Raw genomic sequence first — 25,990 nt, forward strand, 5'->3', positions numbered from 1 at the left:
ATAACATTTGAACAGCACAGCTCATCCAACCTGAGCAGGGTAAGCTACATTTCTGGCAACATAACTGAATTATAGGGAAATTCAGCTGAGACCAAATGGACAAATTTTATGTTGCATGTCTTAAATTTTCAGTTAAATAATACTGGTAAAAAAATAAGGAATGTTTTTGAGACTGAATAAAGTCTGTGTAAGAGAACAGTCCTTCATAAGTAATGAATGAGTGTAGCACACGTGCGCTGGTAAAGTTGAGACAAAGAATGCTGGAATGAGCATTTCAGCAGTGCATAGTTTTTTTTTTTCAATAATAAATCTTTATTCTTTTCCAATTGTTAATACAATACTACAACATATGTACATTATATACATGAATGCTTCCAACAGTTACATAAGATCATTATACATTAAGATAAAATTCTAAAAGGGTATTAAAAAAAATCTAGTATCAATATAAGGCTTATCTATACTAACCTCCATATTAAGTATGTACTTCCCGGGGAAAAGTGGATTAGAACATTAAGCTAACACAATGTTAAAGATTTGCTCCCATATTTTTGTATTATTTATATTTTTCTTATGATCTTTAATTAGTAATTTATGTGCTAAAATATGTTTTATCGCTACACTTTTAAAGTTTTCCCATGAAGTCTGAGATAGATTCAGCCAATTTGTAGCTATATAAAGCTTCATTAACAAGAAAATATTTATGAGTATGATCATTTGGGATCTGTCCAAGTTATTCGGAGGAATATGAAGAATCATAAACTCCAAAGAAAGTGTGGACTGTTGATAACCCATTTTTTGTAATTTAATTTTTAAAGAATTCCAAAGTTTGAATATACATTTACAGCTCCAGAACATGTGTAAAAGGTCAGCCATTTGATCGATACAATATGGACATTTAGGTGAATTTTTAGAGTTGAATTTATGCAGACTGAGACGAGAGTAATAAGCGTTATTAAATATCATCAGCTGAGTAAATAATAGCTTTTGAAGAGATACTGATATTAAGGTTAAATTAATTGCTTTCAATATTTTATTATCATCAATCGGTAATAATTTATCCTTCCAGTATTTGGATAAGAGTATTTGGTTATTATATTTCACGTCTTTTATCAAATTATATGAAGCCGTTATATATTTGAAGTCCTGCATAAGAGTTTGCCATAAGTTTAAACAAATTGATGTGGACACATACAAATATATAGATATTGTTTCACCAAAAGTACCGGTAATGTTTGGGATACCCAAGGTCCATAAGAACAGTAGTGACCCTCCTGTGAGAGCGTTAATAGATGGAAGATCTTCTATGACCTATCCATGTTCTAAATATATTAATTTTATACTCTCAAAATATATTAAATTGGTACCCAGCATTTGTAAAGACTCCTGGTCTTTTTTGACCAACATCAACAATATTCCCTTTAACAATTCTCACAACTTTCTTACCATCGACGTTGTCGATTTGTACACGTCAATTCCGCACCAAGAAGTGGTTGAATGGATCAGCTTGTTACTTAATGAATTTAAAGCACCGAAAGGGGAGATCGATAACGTCACTGAACTACTAGATATAGTTCTCACATCTAATTTCTTCACTTTTGATGGATCTATCTACTTGCAAACTCAAGGTGTGGCAATGGGTTCATGGCATACTGGGAAAAAAACTATCTCTTCAATAACCCGGACTGGATGAAACACATCCATTATTATACGCGATTTTTGGATGATGTTTTCATCCTCTTTGAAGGAGAGGCGACACTAGCAGAGTCTTTAGTTGAATTTCTGAACACTACTACTTCTTTCCTTAAGTTTACTTACAATTTTTCTAAGGAAAGCATTGATTATTTAGATGTGAAATTAACTAAAGACCAAATTACTTCTAGTTTTCAATCCTCCATTTTCAGGAAAGCTACTTACTGCAACTCCTTTTTACACTACTCTAGTTCTCACCCCTATAAACAAAAAAGAGCTATTGTTAAGGGTCAACTGGTGAGGGCAGTAAGGATGTGTAGTAAGCTTTCTGAATTTACTTCCGAGTGCATTTTTCTGAAACAACTTTTTATGAATAGAGGTTACCCCCAGGCAATGATAGAAGATCTACTTTGTGAGGTCAAGCTTAAGAGATCTAATGGTTTTTTCAAACCTCTCCTTGATTGTGAGAAATCTTTTTTAACAATTGGCCAGGCTGTTGACAATAACGTAGAAGAGACGTGCAGCCCATGTAGAACAGTTGAGTTAAGTGCTGCACAAGTTTTGAACATCCCTTCTTTGAGTTTCATAACCACTTTCAACAGTAATTCTAACCAGATTTTGCGGATTATACAGAAAAACTGGTTTTTCATTGAAAGCAATCCATTGTTATTAGAAAAATTGGGTACTAGACCCTATGTGGTATATAAAAGGGGAATGAACATTAAGGAATTATTACAGAGGAATTCTTACTCTAATATTCATTCCTTTAATAGATTTAAAGGGTCTCTTCCCTGTGGAATGTGCAATTGGTGTAGTGTTGTCCGTGTTGGTTCTACCTTTTCTATTAGGGAAAAAAAATTTGAAATCAAATTCAAAATCAACTGTGAGACAAAGTCCATAGTGTATATTGCATTCTGTGTCTGTTGTCCTGCGTTTTATGTCGGAAAAACCGACAGAAAATTCAAGGAGCGTGTTTACCAACATTGTTACGCTATCTAAAAAGGTAAAACTGAAAACGCATTGGCAAAGCACGTCTTATGTAACCCAGGGCATAGTTTCACATTTATGGGTATTGATCATGTACCAGTATCCATTAGAGGTGGTCCTATTTCACTGGTTCTTGAAAACCGTGAATTGGAATGGCAGTTGAAACTTGATGCCTTTAACAACCCGGGTTTAAATGAGAATTGTAATATTGCACCTGTCCTTAAACTCAAGGCATTTCTGAGATGATGTATTCATGGAGAATGCCTTGTTTAGTTTTTGGTTTTCACTTCTCTTTTGTTTTAATTGTTTTCCACTAGTGTTGATTACTTCCACTAACAATAAAATTTTTTAACTTCAATTTTTATATGTCTTTCATATCTTTAACTTTTCTGAATTCATTATTAAGCCGTTGGCTTGTTGATTCAATAATTTATTGGATTGTTGTATTAATAATTTTCAAAAATATTGCTTTAATATTTGTTAATTAATTTTTTTACTGCTTGTATAGCTTTATCAATATTTTTGATATTTTTTTTTCTTTTTATGTACATAAATTTTGTTATTTTAGCTGATGTATTATTCAATTATTAATTTAGGTTTTTCCAACTTGGCATTGCCCTTTTAAATGTTCTGCTTTACTTTACTTGAAGGAAGTGACGTATAGTATTAACTGTTTTTAAGTTCAAAAAGGTTTTGGCGCCCCTTTTTGAACTTCTCTGATGAAGCTTCTCTTTTACGAGTAGCGAAAACGCTTGTTGCTTTTTTACAATAAACCGACGTTAAGGATTATTTTTCGTGCTTTGGGCTTTGCTTTGATCAGTACCTTTCGTAGTGATAAGTTTAAACAAATGGTTAAGTCTTCTTCTTTAATTTTGAAATTACTAAAATAACTTATTGAAAGATCCTTTAATTGTCTCATTATAATTAAATAAGAGTTAGGAAGGCTCATCTCTCTTAACATGTCGTGTATTGAGATACCAAGATAAGGATATAAATCAAGTATGGTTAGATCAATTATAAGTAGGAATTTTTTAAGATCTATCAATTGATGACCGATTTTCAGATTCGGGTTCTTGTGAAATGGTTGAAAAGTCATCATATATTGTAAGAGATTTAGTGATTTTAACAGGTTTTGTATTGATATTATATATAATCTAATATGTTCCATCAAAGCGTACACTTTAAAGGTATCTTTATTTAAAAAAGGTAATGCCTTAAAATTAATACCCAATCTAACAGCATGTTTATAATTCAGAATCAACCACTTGGGTGACCATTTAGTACTGGACATGTCAAAGTTAATCACTCTTAGAATTCTATTAGCATTTATTATTAAATAATATGCTTCAAAATTCGGTAAGTCTAAACCACCCTTATTTTCTGGAGTCATCAATTTATCATAAGATAGTCTACTTTTTCTAGGTTCCCATACAAATCTACCTAATTCCGTATGAAGCTGTTTAAAGAATTTCCTAGAAATTGAGATTTGAGTAGCTCGAAAAATATATAATATTCTGGGGAGTACATTCATTTTAATAATTGAAGCCTTTGCCATTATTGGTAATTTCAGATTATTCCATCTTTTTAAATCAGACAATATGTGATCCCAAATTAGCTTAACATTGTTCGCATAAAAGTCTCTATTATCTGTTGAGAAAACAATACCCAAATATTTTATTTTTTCTTTGGATTTTAACTGACCTACCAATGGTAAAAGCGAAAAGGGTGTAGGCGTCTTTAAAGGAAATAAATTGTTTTTTTTTTTAATTTATTTTGTAATTAGATATTTCTGCAAAATCTTCCACTGCTTTTAGTATTTTCTTGGTATCTGAAACAGGCGTTGTACAGTAAATATTAAGATCATCAGCAAAAGCAGCCATGGATATTTTCGTACCATATATTATTGGAGCATTATGATAAGTGTTTTGCTTTATATGTAGAAATAGTGGTTCTAAGTATAAATTGAATAATATAGGAGATAGCGGACATCCTTGACAGGTACCATTCTTAATTTGTATTCTTTTTGAGAAATTTTTATTAATGTATAAAGTTGTATAGGGATTATTATATAACTTTTTTAATGTTAAAATAAAGTCTTGGGGTATATTGAAATATGATAAAATATCAAACAAAAATTTTAAATTGACTCTGTCGAAAGCTTTTTGAGCATCAATTATGAGTGTGTAAACATTAAGATTTCTATGAGTGGCATAAGTGTATGAAGTGATGACGTATTATCAGTAGTTTGCCATTTATAAAACCAGCTTGTTCATCAGATATTATTAGGTTTATTACCTTCTTCAATCTATTAGCTAAAATAGATGTCATAATTTTCATGCCTATATTTAAAAGTGAAATAGGTCTATAGTTATCCGGGTTTTGAAGATCTGCATTCTCTTTAGGTATAAGAATTGTTTTCGAAGCATTAAAGTGTGGATCATTAATTTTATTATTAATTATATAGTTAAATACATGTGGAAGTATTTTACCCAATATATCACAAAAAGTTTTGTAAAATTCAGTAGTCAAACCATCCGGTCCTGGGGCTTTATGTAGCTTCAAATTATTAATTGTATCTGTTATCTCCTCAGAGGAAATTGGTTTTGTTAAATTCTCATGAGACTCATCACCAATTTTCGGAAAAATAATCTTCTTCAGAAAATAGTTATTACTCTTATTTATAAATAATTCCTGATGCTTGCCATAGATTTGAGAGAATGTTAATTCAAAGGTATTCATAATGTCTTCAGTATTGGTATATCTTTTATTATTAAACTGTATTTCAGAAATTTGAGAAGGTATTTTCGATTGATTAATGATACGAGCTAGTGCTTTTGATGGGGTCTGAATATGATTAGTGTATTTTACCAGTATTTTCTGTTCATAAAATGACAATTTACTATTTGTAGTAAAAAAAGATCTTTTTGACACTTTAATAACTCCGTTTCAGTTTGTTTACTATAGTTCCCAATTAAATCCTGATCTAGTAGCTTAATTTTAGTTTCCAGTTCTTGTATGTCTCTAGTTTGTATTTTCTTATAATAAGTAGCCTTTTGAAGAAATATTCCTCTTATTTGTTCTTTGGTCATTGCCCATTCTATATCAGATGGATGCCGGTGTTTAGAGAGATTAACTAGTAGATGATTGAAGGTCTCTTGAACTTCTTTAGTTATATCTTCTTTATTCAATAAATACGGATTTAGAGACCAATTATAACCTCTTTGACGCATACTATTTCTTGTGTCTTTGTTAAAAATTAATGTGATTCTAGAATGATCCGATAAATGTCGAGCTTGTATAGATACACAGGGATCTAAAGTAATTAGTACATCTGAAATTAGTAAAAATCAATCCTAGACCACATTTTATGACAACTTGAATAAAATGTAAAGTTATTTGAATTTATTTGATTGTTTGTGTATTTAAATGGGTCATATAATTTAAAATCTGTTTTAAGTTCCTTTAATGCTATCACTGCTTGATTATTAAAGGACCTGTGTGAACTTGAGTTATCTAATTTGGGATCTTGGTATGTATTTCAATCACCTCCTATTATTATATAACAAGTATTATATTGATTCAGGATAAAATAAAATGATGCTATGAAAAGTTGTTGATTGTAACATGGGGCATATATATTAAGAAGTACCACAGGTTTATCATAAAGTGTAGATGAGAGAATCACATAACACCATCTTCCCTCTTTGTCTATTTTAAAATCTAGAATTTTCTCTTGATACTGACTTTTAATAATAATAGCCACTCCTGCACTATTAGTTGTCCCTTCTAAAGCTACCACCTCTCTAATCCATTTCTTATCCTTAAGGAAAACCCATTGGTCATTGGTCAAGTGGGTTTCTTGTAATAAAATAAAACATGCCTTTGACTGGAGAAATAAATGAAAAAATAATTTCCTTTTTTTCAAGTTCTGGAGCCCTTTAGTATTCCATGAATCTATTATCCACATACTAAGATCTTTAATTCATTTAAGGATATTTTAAAATTGAGAAACAGTACTAAATTCGAATATAATAGCACAATATATATTGTCTGGAAGCCATCTTGACATCCCATCCCTAACCAGTGCCTATCCACTATTCCCCTGGACAAGGACATACATAGGTTTTTTACACGATTAAAACTTTTATGGGTAAATAACCTTACTATATATCTATTCTTTATCTTACAAAATATAACATCAAAAACATGCAAAAAACCTATAAAAGCTACATCTAACTCTACAAAGTCTAACCAAAACATTCCCTAATAAACACTGATAAATATCCACAGCTCTTGAACACACTATTTAGTTAAACCTATCAAGTAAATGGTCTTCATTACACTTATAGTTACTATCATACCTCACTAATAGTTCTCATATATTATTACTTATACTAATTAGTTGTATCTCATTAAGTTATCTAACAACCATATTTGAATCTAAAATAATCAAATATGTGACACTACTCCTATTAAACAGTAACATTATTAAATTAAAGATAATTCACCATATGTATTGTTAGTTAGAAGAGAGAAAAAGAACTACAGAGAAAGCAAATGTTTAACATTTAAGTATAATATTAAGTCTGACTTTATTTATATAGCCTAAATTATCTAGAATTGTAATGTCAGCAAATAAGGTGAATAAAATAAAACTCTAACTTCACTTTACTGGGTAATATAGTTAAATTTATGAAATGATGACTGAGTAATACAGTCCTCAAAACAGTCAGAACCACATGCCAGTATATAAACAAGATAACCTTCACATTCCTGGAGAGCCCACAATGTAATGTCTCATGGTCTCTTTATCTACTAATTATCCCAACACTAAATCCCCTTATTATCTAAACATTTGCAGTATTAAAACACATCAGTAATACAGGAAAAACAAATAATAAAATATACTACAAGGTTATCAACACATCAACATTCAGCATAATATACCTAAGGAAAAAGAATAACTATGGTAAAACTAAATGACTTCTAAGCAATCAGTTAAATAACACATTTTAAGCCAGTACATTATTAATTCACTTGTACTCATACCTGAATGAATTCACAGTTACCTTTAAACCAGTAAAACATGTTACATACTTTAAATGTCCACGAATGCTCGTTTTACAGTCCAAATAGCTTCCGCTTCCTCAACAGAGACTTTCCTACTTCCTGAGCTTGTAATCCTGTCTTCGAGCTCGCGACGGGGGAACAATTAAACGGACGGACTTCCGGATGTGCCACTTCGAAAGCGGACCCTCAGCAGCACCCAAAGGACTTCCTGTTGCTTCGCAAAGGGGCTCAGTTTGTAAGAGCCATAAAAGTTCGGAAAATCTTCGTGGACGAGCTGGAGCTGTAAAAAGAAACTAAATAAACATTTACCAAGGGGCCTGGTGAAGAAAAGAGAACAAACAAAGGATTTTAAAGCCTTGAGACATAGTAAGAATGGAATCCCAGCATCCACGTTGCTGCAAACGGACTGGATGGCCAGATCAAGCTTCCGAAGCTGGAAGGGACTTAAAAATCTTCAAAAAGGTAACTTTAGCTTCTTTTTTTTGTAGATATGGAGTATTTGGAGCCATTGACTGTAAAAATTAATGTGTTAGGGTATTTCATTTGAAATTTGATATTCTTTTCAATGAGGAACGTGCAGTATGGAGATAATGCTTGTCTAGCTTGCCTTATTTGCAATGGTAAATCCTGGGCCATAGAAACTTTATTATTCTGCCACATAATATAACCTCCATTTTTTTAACAGTTAAAATTATTTTGTTTACGTCCTGGTAGTTGAGTATTTTGACGTATACTGGTCTAGGTATGTTTGAGGCTTGTGCTTCTCTGAGAGCTCTATGAGCTCTTTCTATAACTATTTGTTTAGCTATTTCATTGAACAATATTTCAAGTATTTGTGTCATGGTTGAAGTTAAATCATTGTATTGGATAGATTCTGGAATTCCTCTGATAATTATATTGTTCCTTCTGGATCGTGCCTCCAAATCTAGAATTTTATTTTGCATAGACTGAATATCCAGGTCATGAATGTCTGTTTTTTTTGCAAGCAATGTTATTCTGTCCTCATTTTCAGATATTCTGGCTTCTGATTTATCCATCCTTTCGAGAATTTGACTGCATGTGGCACCAAAAGAATGTACCTGGTTTAATAGTTCTTTCAAAGCTTCTTGGATGGGTAACAAAGCAGTTTTAATATCTTCCATATTAGCCAGTTGATCCGGTTTATTTTTCATCCCAGCTTTTGAAAGTTCCTGCTGTTTTGTAATCTTCTGCCTTTTTGTTGTTAAATCTTTTTCTGGTGACTGAAGTTCTGATAGTTTAGTTTTTGTTGTTGTTGTTTCCATACTTTTGTCTTCTTTTGACACTGTGGAGCAAAGCAGATCTTGTATAACTGAATGGTAAATATCCAAGGTTGCTACTCAGACAGTTCCTTTGTTTAATACTCTGTTCAGAGTCAGTCAGTCAATCAGATCCAATCTTGTTAATTTGTTTAATTTCCTCCGGTTCCTTCACCTCTCAAGCGATATTTAGTTGTATTAGATTAATTTTAGCCAACAATTAGTGTAGAAAAGCTTGTAGTATATCCTCAGGGTTAAATTTTATTCCGAGTATCTGAAGAGCTGTAGATATGCAGTGTCTACAGAATGGCGGCCATCTTTGAAAACAGCAGTGCATACTTAACACTGACAGATTCTGATATGACTGTTCAAGGTTTGAAGTCCAGCAATAACATTTAAAATTATGTTTTGTTAATATATTGGACATTATTAAATGTGAGATTTTGTTTTATATCTTCTAATAATTTATGTAATAGCATGTTTATGCACTCACATTATTTTTATTTTATTTTGGCAGCATATATGGTTATATTAATTATATAGAACATTCCATTACTACAATCCTGTGATGTAGGATATTTTTAATATCATACAAGATAAGTTTCTCATTCTGTGCAGGCAGACTGCACACAAACATATCCTATGTATTTCATTTTAAATGCTGACTGAGTGTTAAAAGAAAATAATGAATTTTGACCGTGACTTGAATTTAAGACCTTCAGCATTTGGTGATGATGTCACTTTTCCATTAGGTTCTTTTAGAATATTTTAATTTATACTTTCAACATACACTAGACAAAAATGTGTTGGCATGTACAGAGATAATACACACACACACAAAATACATATATATTATTTGATTCCATCTTTATTTTGCAAGAAAAAAAAGAGGTCAATATGTGTGATAACTGCAATTCTCCTTCAGCTACATAATGGTTACATTTGTTAAAACAGATCTATACTGCCTGCAAGAAATGATAAATGATAATCTTATTTCAATGATCTAGTGAGACTGAAATAAGAAATATAAGTTACGAATGAGAAGGCTGCATCTCAAAGATATTTGTTATGTTATAGAAACTAAAAGGTAATTGACCCAGGCTGGTGCTCTGGGATGGCATAAGCAAGCGTGTCCCTGGTGAGCCTACTGAGATAGCAGAGGTAAAAGAAAAAGATATAGAAATAACATTTGACCTAAGACACTGCAAAGTTTGTGATGTCAATATGATGTACAACCCTTGCAAACTGTAATTCTGTGAAACAAAAGTAGATTCACTTGTTATGACACAAATGCTTTACCCCAACAATACACTGTATTATATTTCACTAACAGATCACAATTTATTCCCCCTAATACAACAAAAGTATGTTCAGTATATGAGTATATCTTAATAATATGCTTTTCAGTTAATAAGAAGTGTATGCATCCTCTCATTTGTATCAATTCATTGTAAACCAATTTTGTATTTATTTACATGTAGTACTTGTAAAGACATTTAATATGGATATGATTGAGGTTGGATCAATGCTTCTCTCAATAACATAATGTGTTTTTTTTTTCGGCGCCACGGTGGTGCAGCTGTTAGCGTTGCTGCCTCACAGCGAGAGGTTCTCCGGTTCGATTATCAGCTGGGGTGTCTTCTGTGCGATATCTGCATGTCCTCCCTGTGCTTGTGTGGGTTTCCTCCAGGTGATCCGGTTTCATCCCAAAAACATGCTGTAGGTGGATTGGACACTCTAAAATTGGCCCTAGGTGTGAGTGCATGTGTGTGTGCCTTCTGTGGAAGGTTAGGTGCCGGGTTGGCAACTCGACACTGTAAAAACTCCACTACCAATCATGAGCAAACAGGTGCTCTGCTGTGGTGACCCCTAACTGGGAAAAGCCGAATGAAGAAGAAGACTGTATTTGGACTGATGATGTGAACAGCATATATGTATTGTTTGCTGCCTGCTAGACTTCAAAAGAAGCCAACAGACTTAATTCATTTAATTCACTGTAAGTGTTGAAAGACACTTACAAGTGCAATTTTCCCTGCAGACCAGAAAGCAAAATGTTCTTGTTTTCTAAGACACAATGGTCTATTTAATTCTGTATATTTTGTTTTTCTTCAGCCTTTAGCAGATAAATTGAATTATAGCAGACATGTCACCTAGCCTTTTCTCACATGTTAGCAGCCATGTTAGGAATCTCATTATCCATTTCTGCAACCCATTTCTGCTATCTATCTATATATATATATATATATATATATATATATATATATTTGTCTCATGCCCCCTAGAAAGTATGTCTTAGTTTTTTGCTGGTAAGAACATTCTGTCTATTCCTTCCCCAAAAGCTGAAGCCCAGGTAGATGCACCGCCATAAAGTATAGCACTGAAATGCAAACATTCGCTAGTGCCACATGTTAATTAAGGTGAACTGCTCTTAAGGTAATTAAAGATATGTGATCAGCAATGTGAAAAAAGTATGAGGCATTTCTGTTTAAGGCAGGATTCCTTCAATGCATATAAAATGACATGGAAAGCAGAAGATTATGGTAGGGTCTCTGATCATAACCAACATATTATGTGTATGATGCATGGATGCTGAGAAGTAAATTGAAAGTGGAATGGAGCAAATCTCAAAAAGTGAATCCTTTCCATGGCTGGCCTTAGGCATAGACCAACTAGGCAGCTGTCTAGGGCGCCGCTGTAGTGGAGGAGCTTTTCCAGTATTTATTTGGTGTAGATAGACCAGGATAGAGGCACTGGGTGGTGTGGGGGGAAGCCATGGAGTCCTTTTGCCTAGGGCACCAGATGACCTAAGGCCACTCCTACAAAGGCCGCTCCTGATCCTTTCATCCAGCTTGAGAGTTTACAACATTTAAGTTCTGAAAGTCCTGATCATAATTCTTTGAAGTGTATATAGCTTAACCTACTCCATGTACTACAGGTCATAGAAAAAAAAATTGTGGACTGTGAAGAGTTTTACAATTTTCATAGCCACTTAGCACTGCCACACAGATAAAGGGCATGAGTGAAGTGTCCTCTGAGGAGCAAATGGCTTTAAAGTCTGTTAGACACTTTGTTTAGCCACGCTGTTCTGTTTAAAAGTGTGGCAGAGCAAAATGTCTAATGGCTTTTAGAACTGTTTTTGCTTTAGCTGCTGCTTTATGGTGGCCAGCAGTGACCACATTTAATATTTAGCATGATCAAAGGGCTTAGCATTGCTTAGAAAATGGGATAAACGTTAAACAATATCCTGTTGTAGAATGAATTATCTCCAAGAGGTTATTGATGTACAGGTAAAGCCTAGTAAAAAAACAAACCCACCACTTCATGGTAACATACTAAACCTTCGTGAAGCACAGACTAAACAAAACATAGCTTCCATCTTGCTTAGATTTGCTAATTGCAGCTACTTAGTGAGCATAAAATAAGCAAAAAAAGTAAAAAAAATAAAAATAAAAAAAATCTCAAACATCAAAAGTAGCTGCAGCAGTTACAAGGAGTTGATGTTTTACTTCCCCATCTAATGGAATCTGCTGTTTTTAGAGAAAGAGAAAGTACTGTAATTAGGTGTGTGTGTGTGTGTGTGTGTGTGTGTGTGTGTGTGTGTGTGTGTGTGTGTGTGTAAGACAGAGAGAAAGAGACAGACTTTATTGCTCAAGAATTCTGTATAAAGTAACAGTAATTCAGAAACAGATACACAAAAATCAGGAACAATCAAAGATAATTTTTAAATATAAGTCACTTAAAATGTAACAGGACAAGATGTTTGACATCAATGTGGCTTTTCTGAACAACAAAAAATATGAAAAAATAACATCTGACTTTATTGACTGAAATCTTCAAAAATGTATAGAATTTAATAGAGAAGGTCTGGCAGAGCATTATTCCTTTTGGTTGTTTACTTTGGTTACCATATTTTTACAATTCAGGAAAAAGATGATTTGCTAAGAAAAAAAAAAATCAAACTTTTTTTTTGCTGTGCAGATGAAAAAATGTGAGGAAAAAATCAGGGACCTTCTGCTAAATCAGGGATAGTTCCAAGGTGTGAGGGGAGTTGTAATGCTATGCACTCTTTTTATTAATTTGATCATTATGAAATCTCTGTGGTTCAAATGATCAAGAAAGTCACAAGAATTGCTGGCAGATTTGTGTGTGCCTGTGTCTCAGCCTTCTTTTATATCTGTTTGAGTGTTTATATGTAACTGTACGTATTTGTCTGTAGCTAATATTAAATACTTATATAATACATACTTGTGATGTCCTTGAAGTGGGAATAAAACATCCCTAAGGAACTTTGAAACTATGGTTGGCAAAACTACTGCATAATAAAAATATAAAAATAAATATATATGCTACAATTACTAATAAAACAAAAATGTAAAAATTTAAAAGATAAAAATCTTCTAACCACAATAATGCTGGGAGCTACACAAAAAACAAAATCAAAACAAAACGGAACTTCAAGGGTTTTAGGGGAACTTACCTGTGAAGTTGGGTCTCACATCACCTCTGGGACATCACAGTTTGTATAAAGATTTACATTTTGAATGTTTTTAGTAAAGTCCTTAATGTCCTTTAAATATAAACTTAGGATTACCTTCCAATTTTTTTTGTGAGTTGCTTCAGAAGAAAGTTTGTTATAGTCTAAGTATTTACACATGAAAAGGGCTTTGACTACCCTGAAACTGAAGCATAAAAAAGGTCTCTGTCCAATCTCTTCTATTCTGGAATCTAAATACAGGGAAAAGCAAGGTTCTCAGAAATCTGTAGTTATGTTTTATACTACTATGGATTTTTAACCATAAAAAAAAAAAAAAAATTAAGCTTGTTTCCTGCCTTTCCTGTAAGTGGTCTAGACTGTTTGCAGGCTTCTGAGCCCCCAAGCCTTTCTGTGTTGGAGGGAAGCCTTCTAGCTTAATTTTGTTTCTTAGAACTAGCCATTTTTCTAGTTTCAGTACTCAAATCTGTTTCTTTGAACTCAGCACTTGTTCAGAACTCGTAAGCACTAAATAAGCTGCAAATTACTACAGCACTCAACTTTCTGCACTTGTCTAGAGGAAAGCCGTTTTTAATACTTAATAAATAAGCATCTATCCAAGCATGTCTAAGGGTCAGCTCCCGGTGATTTCTCCTGTCCACTTGATGAATCTGGGCATCTTGGGACAATGCAGCAATTGCCTCATGTACACAGACAACCCTCTCCTCCTACCATCCAACACTACAACCTGTGAGAGATGCACTTATATAGCCAAACTGGAAGCAAAGCTCTCTTCACCCAAGACTGGACTAGACAGTCAAGAGGAGAAGGTAAACACTTGCACCACACCACACTCATCACATAGTTCCTCAAAACATACACCACCTAAACACACACATAAAAACACAAAACACACACCCACATTCGCAGAGGCTCTCAATAAAAACCTGCCCAAACATCAGGGACCTCCAAAGTAGAAACGCAAGCAAACTCCATCCCCCAACACAACCCAAATGACACATAGCCCACAAACTCAGTGTGCCACTCAACCACAGCCCATAAGGCATAACAACGTACCCAACACTCTAGTCATAGGTGACTCTATAGTCAGGCACACTGATGTTCCACTCACCAGGCTAAACAATGAAAAAGTTACTGTCAGCTGCCTGTCAGGTGCCAGGATCCACCACATAACGCACACACTCAGGTCACTCCACAACAAGTACAAATATGACACTGTCATTGTCCATGTTGTTGTGAATGACCTGAGACGTACCTCCCTGGACTACATGAAAAGAGACATGGAGGAGCTCTCTGATCTTGTAGCCCAGGCAGGTATGACCCCAGCCCTGAGTAGCATCCTGCCATCACCCATAATGATACCACAGTACAAGGACAAAATGATTGACTTCAACAATTGGCTAAGCTTCTGGCATCATTCTAAGGGGATCTAGTATTTGTCTGCCTGGGATGACATGATCGACAGACCACAATGCTTTGCTAGAGATGGCCTGTACCTGTTGCCCTTGGGATTCCGGATACTGGCAAAGGCTCTTGCCACCCCTATAGTGCCTTTTATAGGCAAGGTTCAAATGACAAATTCACCACCATAACAGGCACAAGCAAGCAAAATCTGAGGGTAAAGCTACTCAAAGCTAGAAGTCTAAACCTCAAAATGCGCTCACTCGAGGCACTCCTTAAAATGGAGAACATCGACATATGTGCAGTGATAGAGACCTGGTTGAAAGCTCCAGAGAGCACCCCTGCATTACCAGGCTATAATTCATACCACACCTTTCGGCCACCTAACCCGGAACAAAGCACTAAAGGTGGAGGCGTATCCATATTCATTAAGGATATCCAGACCTCCAGGCTAGTTGCACAGCATAATGCATCCGAGATTATCCAAGTGCAACTAACTCTGGGCAAGACTGCAATCCAAATTGTAGCTTGCTGCAGACCCCCCACTATGCCCCAGTATTCCCACTCCTCATTTCTTGATACACTGGAAAGTATTAAGATACAACCCAACACCCTAAGATTGGGTGATTTCAACTACCCCACCACTACTACAAAATGAACTGGCACCTCACCTAATTGTCATGTTTAATCATATCCTCACCTCAGGCTTCGTGCCCACTGAGTGGCGCACAGTTACAGTTATCCCACTCCACAAGGGGGGGATCCACCTTGGATCCCGGGAACTACTGCCCCTTCAGTCTGACGAGTCTGATCTGCAAGGCCATGGAACATATTATCATGGAACGTATAAACAAAGACATTGGCGACCTTAAAACACTGGACCCCACCCAGATTGGGTTCATGAAGGGACAATCTTGTCTCCTGAACCTTATTGACTTCTTCAAATCAGTCTCCAGAGCCGTGGACTAGGGTAAGGCAGTCCACACACCCTATCTGGACCATGCCAAGGCCTTTGACACCATCCCCCACTCTGGAATCATAGATAAACTTACTAAGCTGTGCATTAATCCCTATGTCACTCAATGGGTTGCCAACTGGCTTACTGACAGAACCCACACTGTAAAAGTAGCTGACTCCAAATCTAGCTCCAGACAAGTGATAAGTGGAGTACCTCAGGGTTCAGTCCTGGGACCTCTCTTGTTTGGCATCTACTTCTCTGAAGTGCAGGCCAACACTAAGGGACTCTGGCTAACAAAGTTCGCAGATGACTGCAAACTGGGAGCCATTATTGAATCCCCAAATGATGTGGATACTCTACAAAAGGGCCCGACAGAAACAGATGCTTGTTGCCAGAGCCATGGGCTCAAGCTCAATGCCAAGAAATGTATAGTTATCCCCTTTGAGAAAAAACATATACCCATGAATTATCACATAGGTGGCAGTACACTAAACACTGAAAGTGTGATAAGAGACTTAGGGACACAGGTGGACAGTGGTCTCACCTTCAATAACCACATCATCACGTCAGGAAATCCTTCTATGTGGCACACCTCATCACTAAGGGCTTTTCATCCAGAAAAAAGGAGGTCATTGTCCCACTGTACTCATCCCTCATTAGACCCATTATAGAATACAACACCTCATATGGTATGTACCTCTCAAGGCATCTGCAACAACTGGAAATGCTGCAGAAATACCTCACTAAAAGAATCACAGGCCTAAACAGATGCCCTATGCTGACCGCCTTAAAAAAACTCCAGCTATACTCTGTTGCATATTGTCTATTCTGAGGTGATCTCTGCTTAACATACAAGGCCATGTCAAACCCAGAGCTGTTGGACATGCTACACTTAAAGAAATCCCAATCCTTCAGAGCCACATGCTCCAGGGACCTAAATCTTGTCATCACAATAAACAAAACATGCTGGAGGGATAGCTTCCTGACCCAGAGACTCCCCAGACTCTGGAATAGACTGCCCATACATGTCAAGCAGAGCGCCTCTTTGGTGCTCTTCAAAAGGAACCTAGATGATTCGATGAGAGAAAGGAAATTCACCCTGAGGATCACGTCAGTCACCCTGCTAGACAGGGGTCCGGGAAAGTAAATAGTGTGGGAAGAAATAGCCAGGGAATTGTTATGGCTAGGCTTGTATAGGCCCTAGGCCCTAGGGCCAATAGCCTAGTACCAACCTATGAACCTATGAATCTATTAACTGGGAAAACTACTCATGTACAACTCTTTTGTTCAACGTTTTCTGGAATTCATAAATTCCAATGCCTTGGATCAACTTATTCACACCAGCATGGACAACTGTTGTTACACACCAGAGGTCAATTCCTCGTTGGTCAGATCCGACCACAAGCTAATCACCCTAGGCATCCACATCCCGCCCCCACCCACAATTAGGGAAATCACCGTAAAAAACTTCTCCAAAGCCAAATTCACACTTCTTAAGACAGAAGTGGCAAACTTCATGACACCCATGCAAATGGACAATAGAGGTACGACTGCTGAATCCTACACAAATGCACTTTATAAGCACTTACACGAGTGCATGGATCATGCTATTCCTAATTGAACCAAGATGCTATCCTCCAAAAAAAGGAAGCCAATCTGGTGGTCCTCTGCCATAAACAAATGCTACAACAGAAGAAAGAAACTGTTGCAAAAAAAAGTAAAATCCCATGACTGGAGGAACTCCCTGGTCAACCTCAGTAAGAAGCTGAGATCCCGCATAATATCCTCCAAAGCTAGTTACGAAAACAAAATTGCCACTAACTCTAAAGACAACCACAAAGCATTCTATAGCTATGTCACGAATCTCAATGGCAACACTCAGATCTGCTCTGAGTTACAGCACAATGGCACTAAATATACAGAACCAACTGATATTGCCAACATCCTGGCAGATAGGTTCAGTGCTAACTTTACCCCCCTCTCACCCCCCTAGAGGGCCCATCTCTATACTGGAAGAATGCAAAGTTTCTGTAATCATGGCTCCACAGGTAAAAACACACTCTCCAAAGCCAAGAACACAGCATCCATGGGACCTGACAATATCCCAGCCTGCATTCTACCCGAGCTACAGAATGAACTGGCACCCTACCTAAGTACCATGTTCAATCATAGCCTCACCTCAGGCTTTGTGCCCACTGAATGGCACACCATGATGGCTATCCCACTCCACAAAGAAGGAGCCATGATGGACCCCGGGAAATACTGCCCCATTAGCCTGACGAGCCTGGTCTGCAAGGCCATGGAATGTATCATCATGGAACTCATAAACAAAGACATTGGTAATCTCCAAACTCTGGACCCTACCCAGTTCAGTTTTGTAAAAGGCAGATCATGTCTCCTAAACCTGACTGAGTCCTTTGAAGCAGTCACCAAAGCCATAGATGAAGGTAAGGTGGTTCACACAGCTTATCTAGATCTCGCCAAGGCTTTCAACACCATCCCCACTTTGGAATTATGGATAAGCTCAATAAAATAGGCATAAATCCCTATGTCACAAGATGGGTTATCAACTGGCTCATGGACAGAACCCACACTGTGAAAATAGCAGACTCCAAATCCGACTTTAGACCAGTGACAAGTGGTGTACCACAGGGTTCAGTCCTGGGTCCTCTCCTGTTTGTTATCTACTTCTCTGAAGTACAGGCTAACACAGAAGGTCTTTGGCTAACAAAGTTTGCAGATGACTGCAAACTTGGAGCCATAATTGAAACTCCTAACAATGTGAACATACTACAAAAGGACCTCACTAAGACAGATGCCGGGTGTTAAAGCCATGGCTTGAAGCTCAGTGCCAAAAAGTGTATTCTCATTCCCTTTGGTAAAAACTCTGTACCCATGAACTACCACATAAGTGGTAGCCTACTTAAAGCGGAAGGTGTGATAAGAGACCTTGGGACACAGGTGGACAGTAATCTCTCCTTTGATAATCACATCACCACAGTGGTCAGGAAATCATTCTACATGGCTCACCTCATCACAAAAGGTTTCTCATCTAGAAAAAAAGAGGTCATTGTTCCCCTCTACTCATCACTCATTAGACCCATTATAGAGTACAACGCCTCTTTTGGTATGTACCTCACAAGACATCTACAACAACTGGAAAGGTCACAGAAATACCTCACAAAGAGGATTACTGGCCTTAAACAGATGCCCTAAGCAGACTATCTCAAAAAACTCCAGCTTTACTCCGTCTCATATCGCCTACTCAAAGGCAATCTCTGCCTAACATACAAAGCTATATCAAACCCAGAGCTGTTGGACATGCTCCACTTAAAGAAATCCCAATCCCTCCAAGCTACATGCTCTAGGGACATAAACCTTGTCACCACAATAAACAGAACATGCTGGAGGGATAGATTCCTGCCCCAGAGACTTCCCATACTCTGGAACAGATTTCCTATCTATGTCAAACAGAGCTCCTTATTAACACTCTTTAAGAAAAATTTTGATGATTGGATTAGAAATAAGAAATTCACCCCAGGGATCACTTCTGTGGCTCTGCTCGACAGGGGCACAGGAAAATAATTTTCTTGGGTGGCGAAAGCCAGGGTACCTTTTTGGCTAGGCTTATATAGGCCCTGGGGCTAATAGCCTAGTACCCACCTATGAACCTATGAACACATTCAACTATAGTTTCTGCTGCATTGCTGCGACTAAATGCTTAGGCTTTTTGTTTTATGTTCTTTCTTCTATATTTGATCATCACTTCATAGGGGGAAGGGCTGCTTTTAAAAAAAATGGAACCATCACTTGGGTATCTCATGGATTTGTTAAAGAAACATTTGTGAGTGCATTACCCAAATGTTTTTAAATGTTTTATTAACCCATTTTATTTCTGTGTCTTAGTTTTATATAGAAGATTGAACAATCATTCTTGATTTGATCTGTGATTTTAAAATCTTAAGCTTTAAACCTACCATGTAAATGCATCTGTTACAATTTGGGAAGGTGAGGATCAGAAAGAACCCTCACCATTGGTCCACTCTCAGTTTTATTCAAAGGAGGTGTATTTCAAACCACCAATCTGGAACCAATATCTACCCCACACACACCATTCTGTCTTCTGCTCTCCTATGAAACCCCTTTATAACAAATGAAAGTCCAATATAAAGTTCATTAAGTTGTTAAAACAACAGGGTCATCCAGTGCATAATAAATAAATAAGAACTTCTTTAGAACTGAATACTAATGCTATTCCCCCAAAAAGCAGGGTTTCTGCAAGACTCCCCATGGAGATTACTTCTTTATATTATCCAGTTATAAGAATTATAGCTGGCCCAGGAACTTTAGACTATCTAAGTGCCAGGCTAGATAACAGAGACTGTTCTATCAAAACTAGATTCTGAGGACTTTCTTTTACCAGAATGGGCATGCCTAGTCTTTATATCTGCATCACTGAACACTTATGCCATTATTCAAACTAAGGTGGTATGGACTGTAATAAGGGCTTTATGCATGTCTGCCACCAATGCAGAATTTGTTCCCACACATTTAACTTTGCTTCCTGAAGTACATGTACATATTATCCTCCTTTCATATTTCCCTAGGATTCTTTTACTCTTTATTTTATTCAACACCCCCCCCCCAGCTTTCACTGTCATTAGCCCTATCCCTTCCCATTGCTTATATTGTTTAGGTTAGCTGCTCTAACCACCCTGATCAACCTAAAGTACCTTCAGTAGCCAATGCCCATTTTGTCTTGAAACTGTTTTTTCTCTTGCTGTTTTCTCAGAATTGCGATACTTCTCAGTTTCAGTGTTGAATTCCAAAACACATCATGTGCACCCAATGCAACCTAAATGCAACAAAATGCAACACCAACTCTGTTTCTGAAATCCTTGATGAATGCCAGACTGCAAGGCAAGGAAAGAAAGCTATTCCCAAAGAATCCTATGGAATCCATAACCACACTGAAAAAAAAATATCACGTGTAATGAATGAACTGCAACAGGCTGCAGTTCTGCAAGCTATGGAGAAGGAACTTGCTGTGTGCTCCAGAAGACAGCCAGCTAGACAGACAGCTAGCCAACTCTTAGATCAAGAAATCATTGATATGTATCACTTAAACAGACATGCATGATAAAAGACTTGCAACAGTCAGGCATTACTGTTGAAGGTAGGAGAGTTGCAGTGAATCAAGAGAGATTGTGAAAGTTACCATGACACCCCAACCCAATAGTGAAATTGGGAAAAGGGGGCTGATCATTATGATCTACACACGCACACAAGCACGCACACACACACACACACACACACACACACACACACACACACACACACATATATATATATATATATATATATATATATATATATATATATATATACATATGTACTTATATTTGTAATTATGTCCCATTAATGTAAAATGGGCTTTCTGATTTTAAAATGCATAGCTCAAAACTATGTTTATTAAGTGTAGTAAGCTTGTATTTCTATTTACTGTAGGCTGAGCAGCTGTCCAGTTACTTCTTTATTGCAGGTCTTGTGACCTTTTGCCTTTTGATAATGAAATTGATGGAACTGTTTGTAGTACATAGGTGTTTTCTGTAGTTTGTTGTAGGTTTGAATACATAAATTCAGGATAATCAGTCTTTCAATTAGTCAGAAAATAAATCATTAAATAAATGCAATTATATTCAAGTAAAAGCAAAAATAGAAAATGATAACGTTCCTTGAATGGTGAAAATTGTTGGGACAATGGTGAAAATTTTTGCCAGATATGACTTACTTAGATATATACCCCCACCCCCCACGGTCCAGTTTACCAATATGTACTAAGCCTAACTCTGCCTTAGCCCTGACCATGCAACTTAACTTTAAAAAAAATATAACAATAGCACTGCACAAAACAGCATGGACACCCCCCCCCCACACACACACACACACACAAATAAGCACAGCAATAAATCTATCCTCTTACCTAATCCTTACCATAACTCTAAAACACAGACCTATTTGCACATATACTACACCTGTCCCCTTAACTAACCCTAAAACACATACACTAAATTTGTCCCCTTTCCTATCCCCATTTCTTACCCTAACATGCACATACTCAAACACAAACAACCAGGATACAAAAGTCCACTTGTCTTAGTCAACCATACCCGCAGTCACTGAAACGGATGTTCTCAAAAACTCCTGGTGACAGAAACATCACTACACTTCACTTTGTTAATCAAATGAGTGTTCAACCAAGTGAACTTTTACCATATATATTATGCCTGTAACATTCAGAATATTGAATGTGTTCTTATCTGTCTTATGAGACTGCATTCTCTGTATGTAGCACAACCTGTAACAAAAACTTGCTGACATCTCCAGACATAATGTGTATTTATATGTTGCCTGTAAAACAATGATTTCTTAAACTGGCTAGCAGTTTTTTTCCCCCATACACACTAAATATATGTTTAAATATACATTTCTGAACTCTCTGGACAGGATCAATGTTAAATACATTCAGGATCAGTGATACCATGTCTTTGTGACAGTGCTGTGTGTGGGGCCTATAGTATAAAGAGTTATGAGCAGTTCACTAGTGCTAACCATGTTATTATATGTTCTCGACATGGATGCCAAGATGCCAACAAAGTGACCTTGAGCGCGAAGCTCAAGAGGAGAATCTTGGCATCCATGTCAAGAACACATAATAGCATTGGTGAACTGCTCATAAATTTTGAAGTGCATGGAGCTTTATCCATGTACTACTAGTTACAGTAAAAAAAAAATGCCAAGAGTTTTACCAGCTTTCAGAGCCAAAACGTCTTAGCAAACGCCTTCAGAAAGGTAGTGTAACACTGACCCTTATGTTTACACTCAGCTTTCATGCCTCTCAACTCAATGGATTTTTGCAGAATGTCCAGATTTTTGCCTCATATGTTGTGCGTTTCTCATAAAGTCTGTTATTATCAGGCAAGTTACTGAGGACTGATGACACTAAATAATGGCATACATTTTGGTTTAAGACTTTGTATCCTTCAGAAAATGAGGCAAATCCTCTCATTTTAGTAACTTTCAATGTTTAGAATAGGAAGAAAGGGACATGTTACAGGGACAGCAGACAGAAACAAATATTTTATTCTGCTGTTGTCAATTGCATATTTTACTGCCTAGTGTGGGACCTGACATTAACAACTTCAGCGAGGGGTGCTTAACACTTTAGTGCTTAACTCATCTGTCTTTTTCCAAACAGCAGAGTATAATTAGCAAACTCCATATATTGCAAAAGGGTTAAAGACACTTTCCTTCTTCAGACTAAACATACAATATTCTTTATCAGCCTCTTCGTATTGTTCAGGAATATGTATACCCTAAAAGTTTACTGCTTTCTTTCAAAACCTTAATTTCACAAACATCACTGATCATTACCCAGCAAGGCAAATTGGTTTTCTCTTCATTTCACTGCTACACATTTTTCCTGAGCACCTGTGTTACCTTTTTCCATAACACTTTATGTTCATAACCTAAAATATCATCACTTTCTTCCCTTGTTTACAGCCCTCATCAATAGTTGAAAAAGTTATGGTTTGATCAAGTAGTATCCCTTGTTCTATTCTTATATGTTCATAGGTCACTGCTAGGCAATTGACTAGTTAGATCACATGTAGTTTCTCCTTTACAATGTCTGCTACTCGCTAGCACTTTTTTGAGGGTGAGTGGGATGAAACTGGGGATGTATTTGGGTCATCCATCCAATTATCTATGTTGAATGAATGTGTGTGTGTGTGTGTGTGTGTGTGTGTGTGTGTGTGTGTGTGTGTGTGTGTGTGAGTGAATGTCTTCTTGTGTGTGGGAGAGTGAATGAGTGGGAAGTCTGTGACAGTACGATGCAAGTACCACAGAAAAGTACTGATTAGCACTGGTAGCAATTACACCTGATTTAGAGACATGCAAATTAGCTGATCATGAATCCTCCTCATTTTGGCTAAACTTGACTCTGAATTGCATTTTTTGACATCTGATAAACTGTCACTTTTCACGTTTGTGTTAGGAATTTTTTGAGAGTCCTGTGATCTGTGTTACTGGGTCATGGCTGAAGATTCTATTTGCAGCAGTCCACTTTCCCAGGCAACAAATTAATAAAAAAAATTATGTTCAAGTGTTTTGCATCATGTCTTGATGGATGTGGTATTATGCTATAGACCTTAAGTAAGGTCATGCATTTATTCTAAGCAGAAATAAAAGATACTAAATGTCTGTTTATTATGAACACATGGGCTGTTTGTTTTACTGCTTTATAATGCGTCAAGCAACATATTACATTCTTTTATTTATATATTTATTTTTTATTGTATCTCCAGAAACATCAGAGGACTCACACAGGTAAGAATTTCATGCCTCCCTGATTGTATAATGTAGTCTAGCACTTTACTGACTTACTTATATTATTAGAATATTGTTTTATGAAACAAAGTTATTGCCATTCCCAGTGCAGATTATTTTTCAGCCCAAGGGCTTCTTTACTTACTATCGAATGAAGTCCAGCAGAGGACTTCGAGAAACCTGATGCCTGTTGTCAGCATAGTAAATAAAAGTAATGCAAGAGACAAAGATACAAGAAACAAAGAAAAATCAATTTCAATGTTTCAAAAATGTGCTTTCCTGTATCACTGATGCCATTGCAATAATGTAGAACATGTCATTTTTATTAACTTTTTAAGTGAATTAGACATATATTAAAGGTATCCCTGATTTGGAACCGCTGGTTCCCCATTATTTTTGGCTTTGTTCAGCATTCTTGAGCAAAGAAGTTGAAAAGTGTGAAAGGGATATGTGTAGCAGTTATCCTTTGCATACCTCTCACTGACAGAACCCACACTGTAAAAGTTGCAGACTCCAAATCTGACTTCAAACCAGTGATAAGTGGAGTACCACAGGGTTCAGTCCTGGGACCGCTCCTGTTTGGTATCTACTTCTCTGAAGTACAGGCAAACACAGAAGGCTTTTGGCTAATGAAGTTTGCAGATGACTGCAAACTAGGAGCCATAGTCGAGTTCCCAAATGATGTGGACATCCTACAGAAGGGCCTCACTGAGACAGATCCCTGGTGTCAGAGCCATGGCCTTAAGCTTAATGCCAAAAAGTGCATTGTCATCCCCTTTGTTAAAAACTATGTACCCATAAACTACCACATAGGTGGCAGTCTACTTAATGCCAAATGTGTGATAAGAGACCTTGGGACCCAGGTAGACAGTAGTTTCTCTTTTGATAATCACATCGCCACAGTAGTCAGGGAATCCTTCTACGTGGCACACCTCATCACAAAAGGGTTCTCATCCAGGAAAAAAGAGGTAATTGTTCCCCTCTACTCGACACTCATTAGACCCATTATAGAGTACAATGCCCCTTTTGGAATGTACCTCACAAGACATCTGCAGCAGTTGGAAAGGCTACAGAAGTACCTCACAAAGAGGATTACTGGCCTCAAACAGATGCCCTACACTGACCACCTCAAAAAACTCCATCTTTACTCCGTAGTATATAGCCTACTCCAAGGTGATCTCTGCCTAACATATAAAGCTATGTCAAACCCAGAGCTGTTGGACATGCTATACCTAAAGAAATTCCACTCCCTCCGAGCTACATGCTCTAGGGACCTAAACCTTGTCACCACAATAAACAGAACATGCTGGAGGAATAGATTCCTGCCCCAGAAACTTCCCATACTCTGGAACAAGCTACCCATCTATGTCAAGCAAAGTTCCTCATTAGTACTCTTCAAGAAAAATCTTGATGAGTGGATGGGAAATAGGAAATACACCCCAGGGATCACTTCTGTGGCTCTGCTTGACAGGGGCACAGAAAAATAACTTTCTTGGGTGGCATAAGCCAGGGAACCTTGTTGGCTAGGCTTACTTAGGCCCTTGGGCCGATAGCCTAGTACCTACTTATGAACCTATGAACTGTACCTCATTATGAGACCCATTCCTCATTTTGAATATTGTGTTCCTTACCGTTCTTTATTTATATTGTTATTGAAAGAGCCTGCCTTACATTTAGTGATAAGAATTTCTTTAACAAATATCTATGGTGAATACTGAATCATAT

At 36.7% G+C, this 25,990-nt stretch overlaps 1 protein-coding gene across 1 annotated transcript in view; it reads left to right on the top strand.

The window, feature by feature from the left end:
- Positions 1-25,990, top strand: part of LOC122806571 (transmembrane domain-containing protein TMIGD3-like) — a 270,705-nt gene that overhangs the window by 110,608 nt on the left and 134,107 nt on the right. The window contains exon 3 of the mRNA XM_044077108.1: positions 24,244-24,265. Within this exon, the coding sequence (XP_043933043.1) occupies positions 24,244-24,265 (22 nt within the window). The remainder of the gene's footprint in view (positions 1-24,243; positions 24,266-25,990) is intronic.

This window comes from Protopterus annectens, chromosome 7.part0 (assembly GCF_019279795.1).
Source record: "Protopterus annectens isolate FY-2018-M chromosome 7.part0, PAN1.0, whole genome shotgun sequence".
NCBI classification, from domain to species: Eukaryota; Metazoa; Chordata; order Ceratodontiformes; family Protopteridae; genus Protopterus; species Protopterus annectens.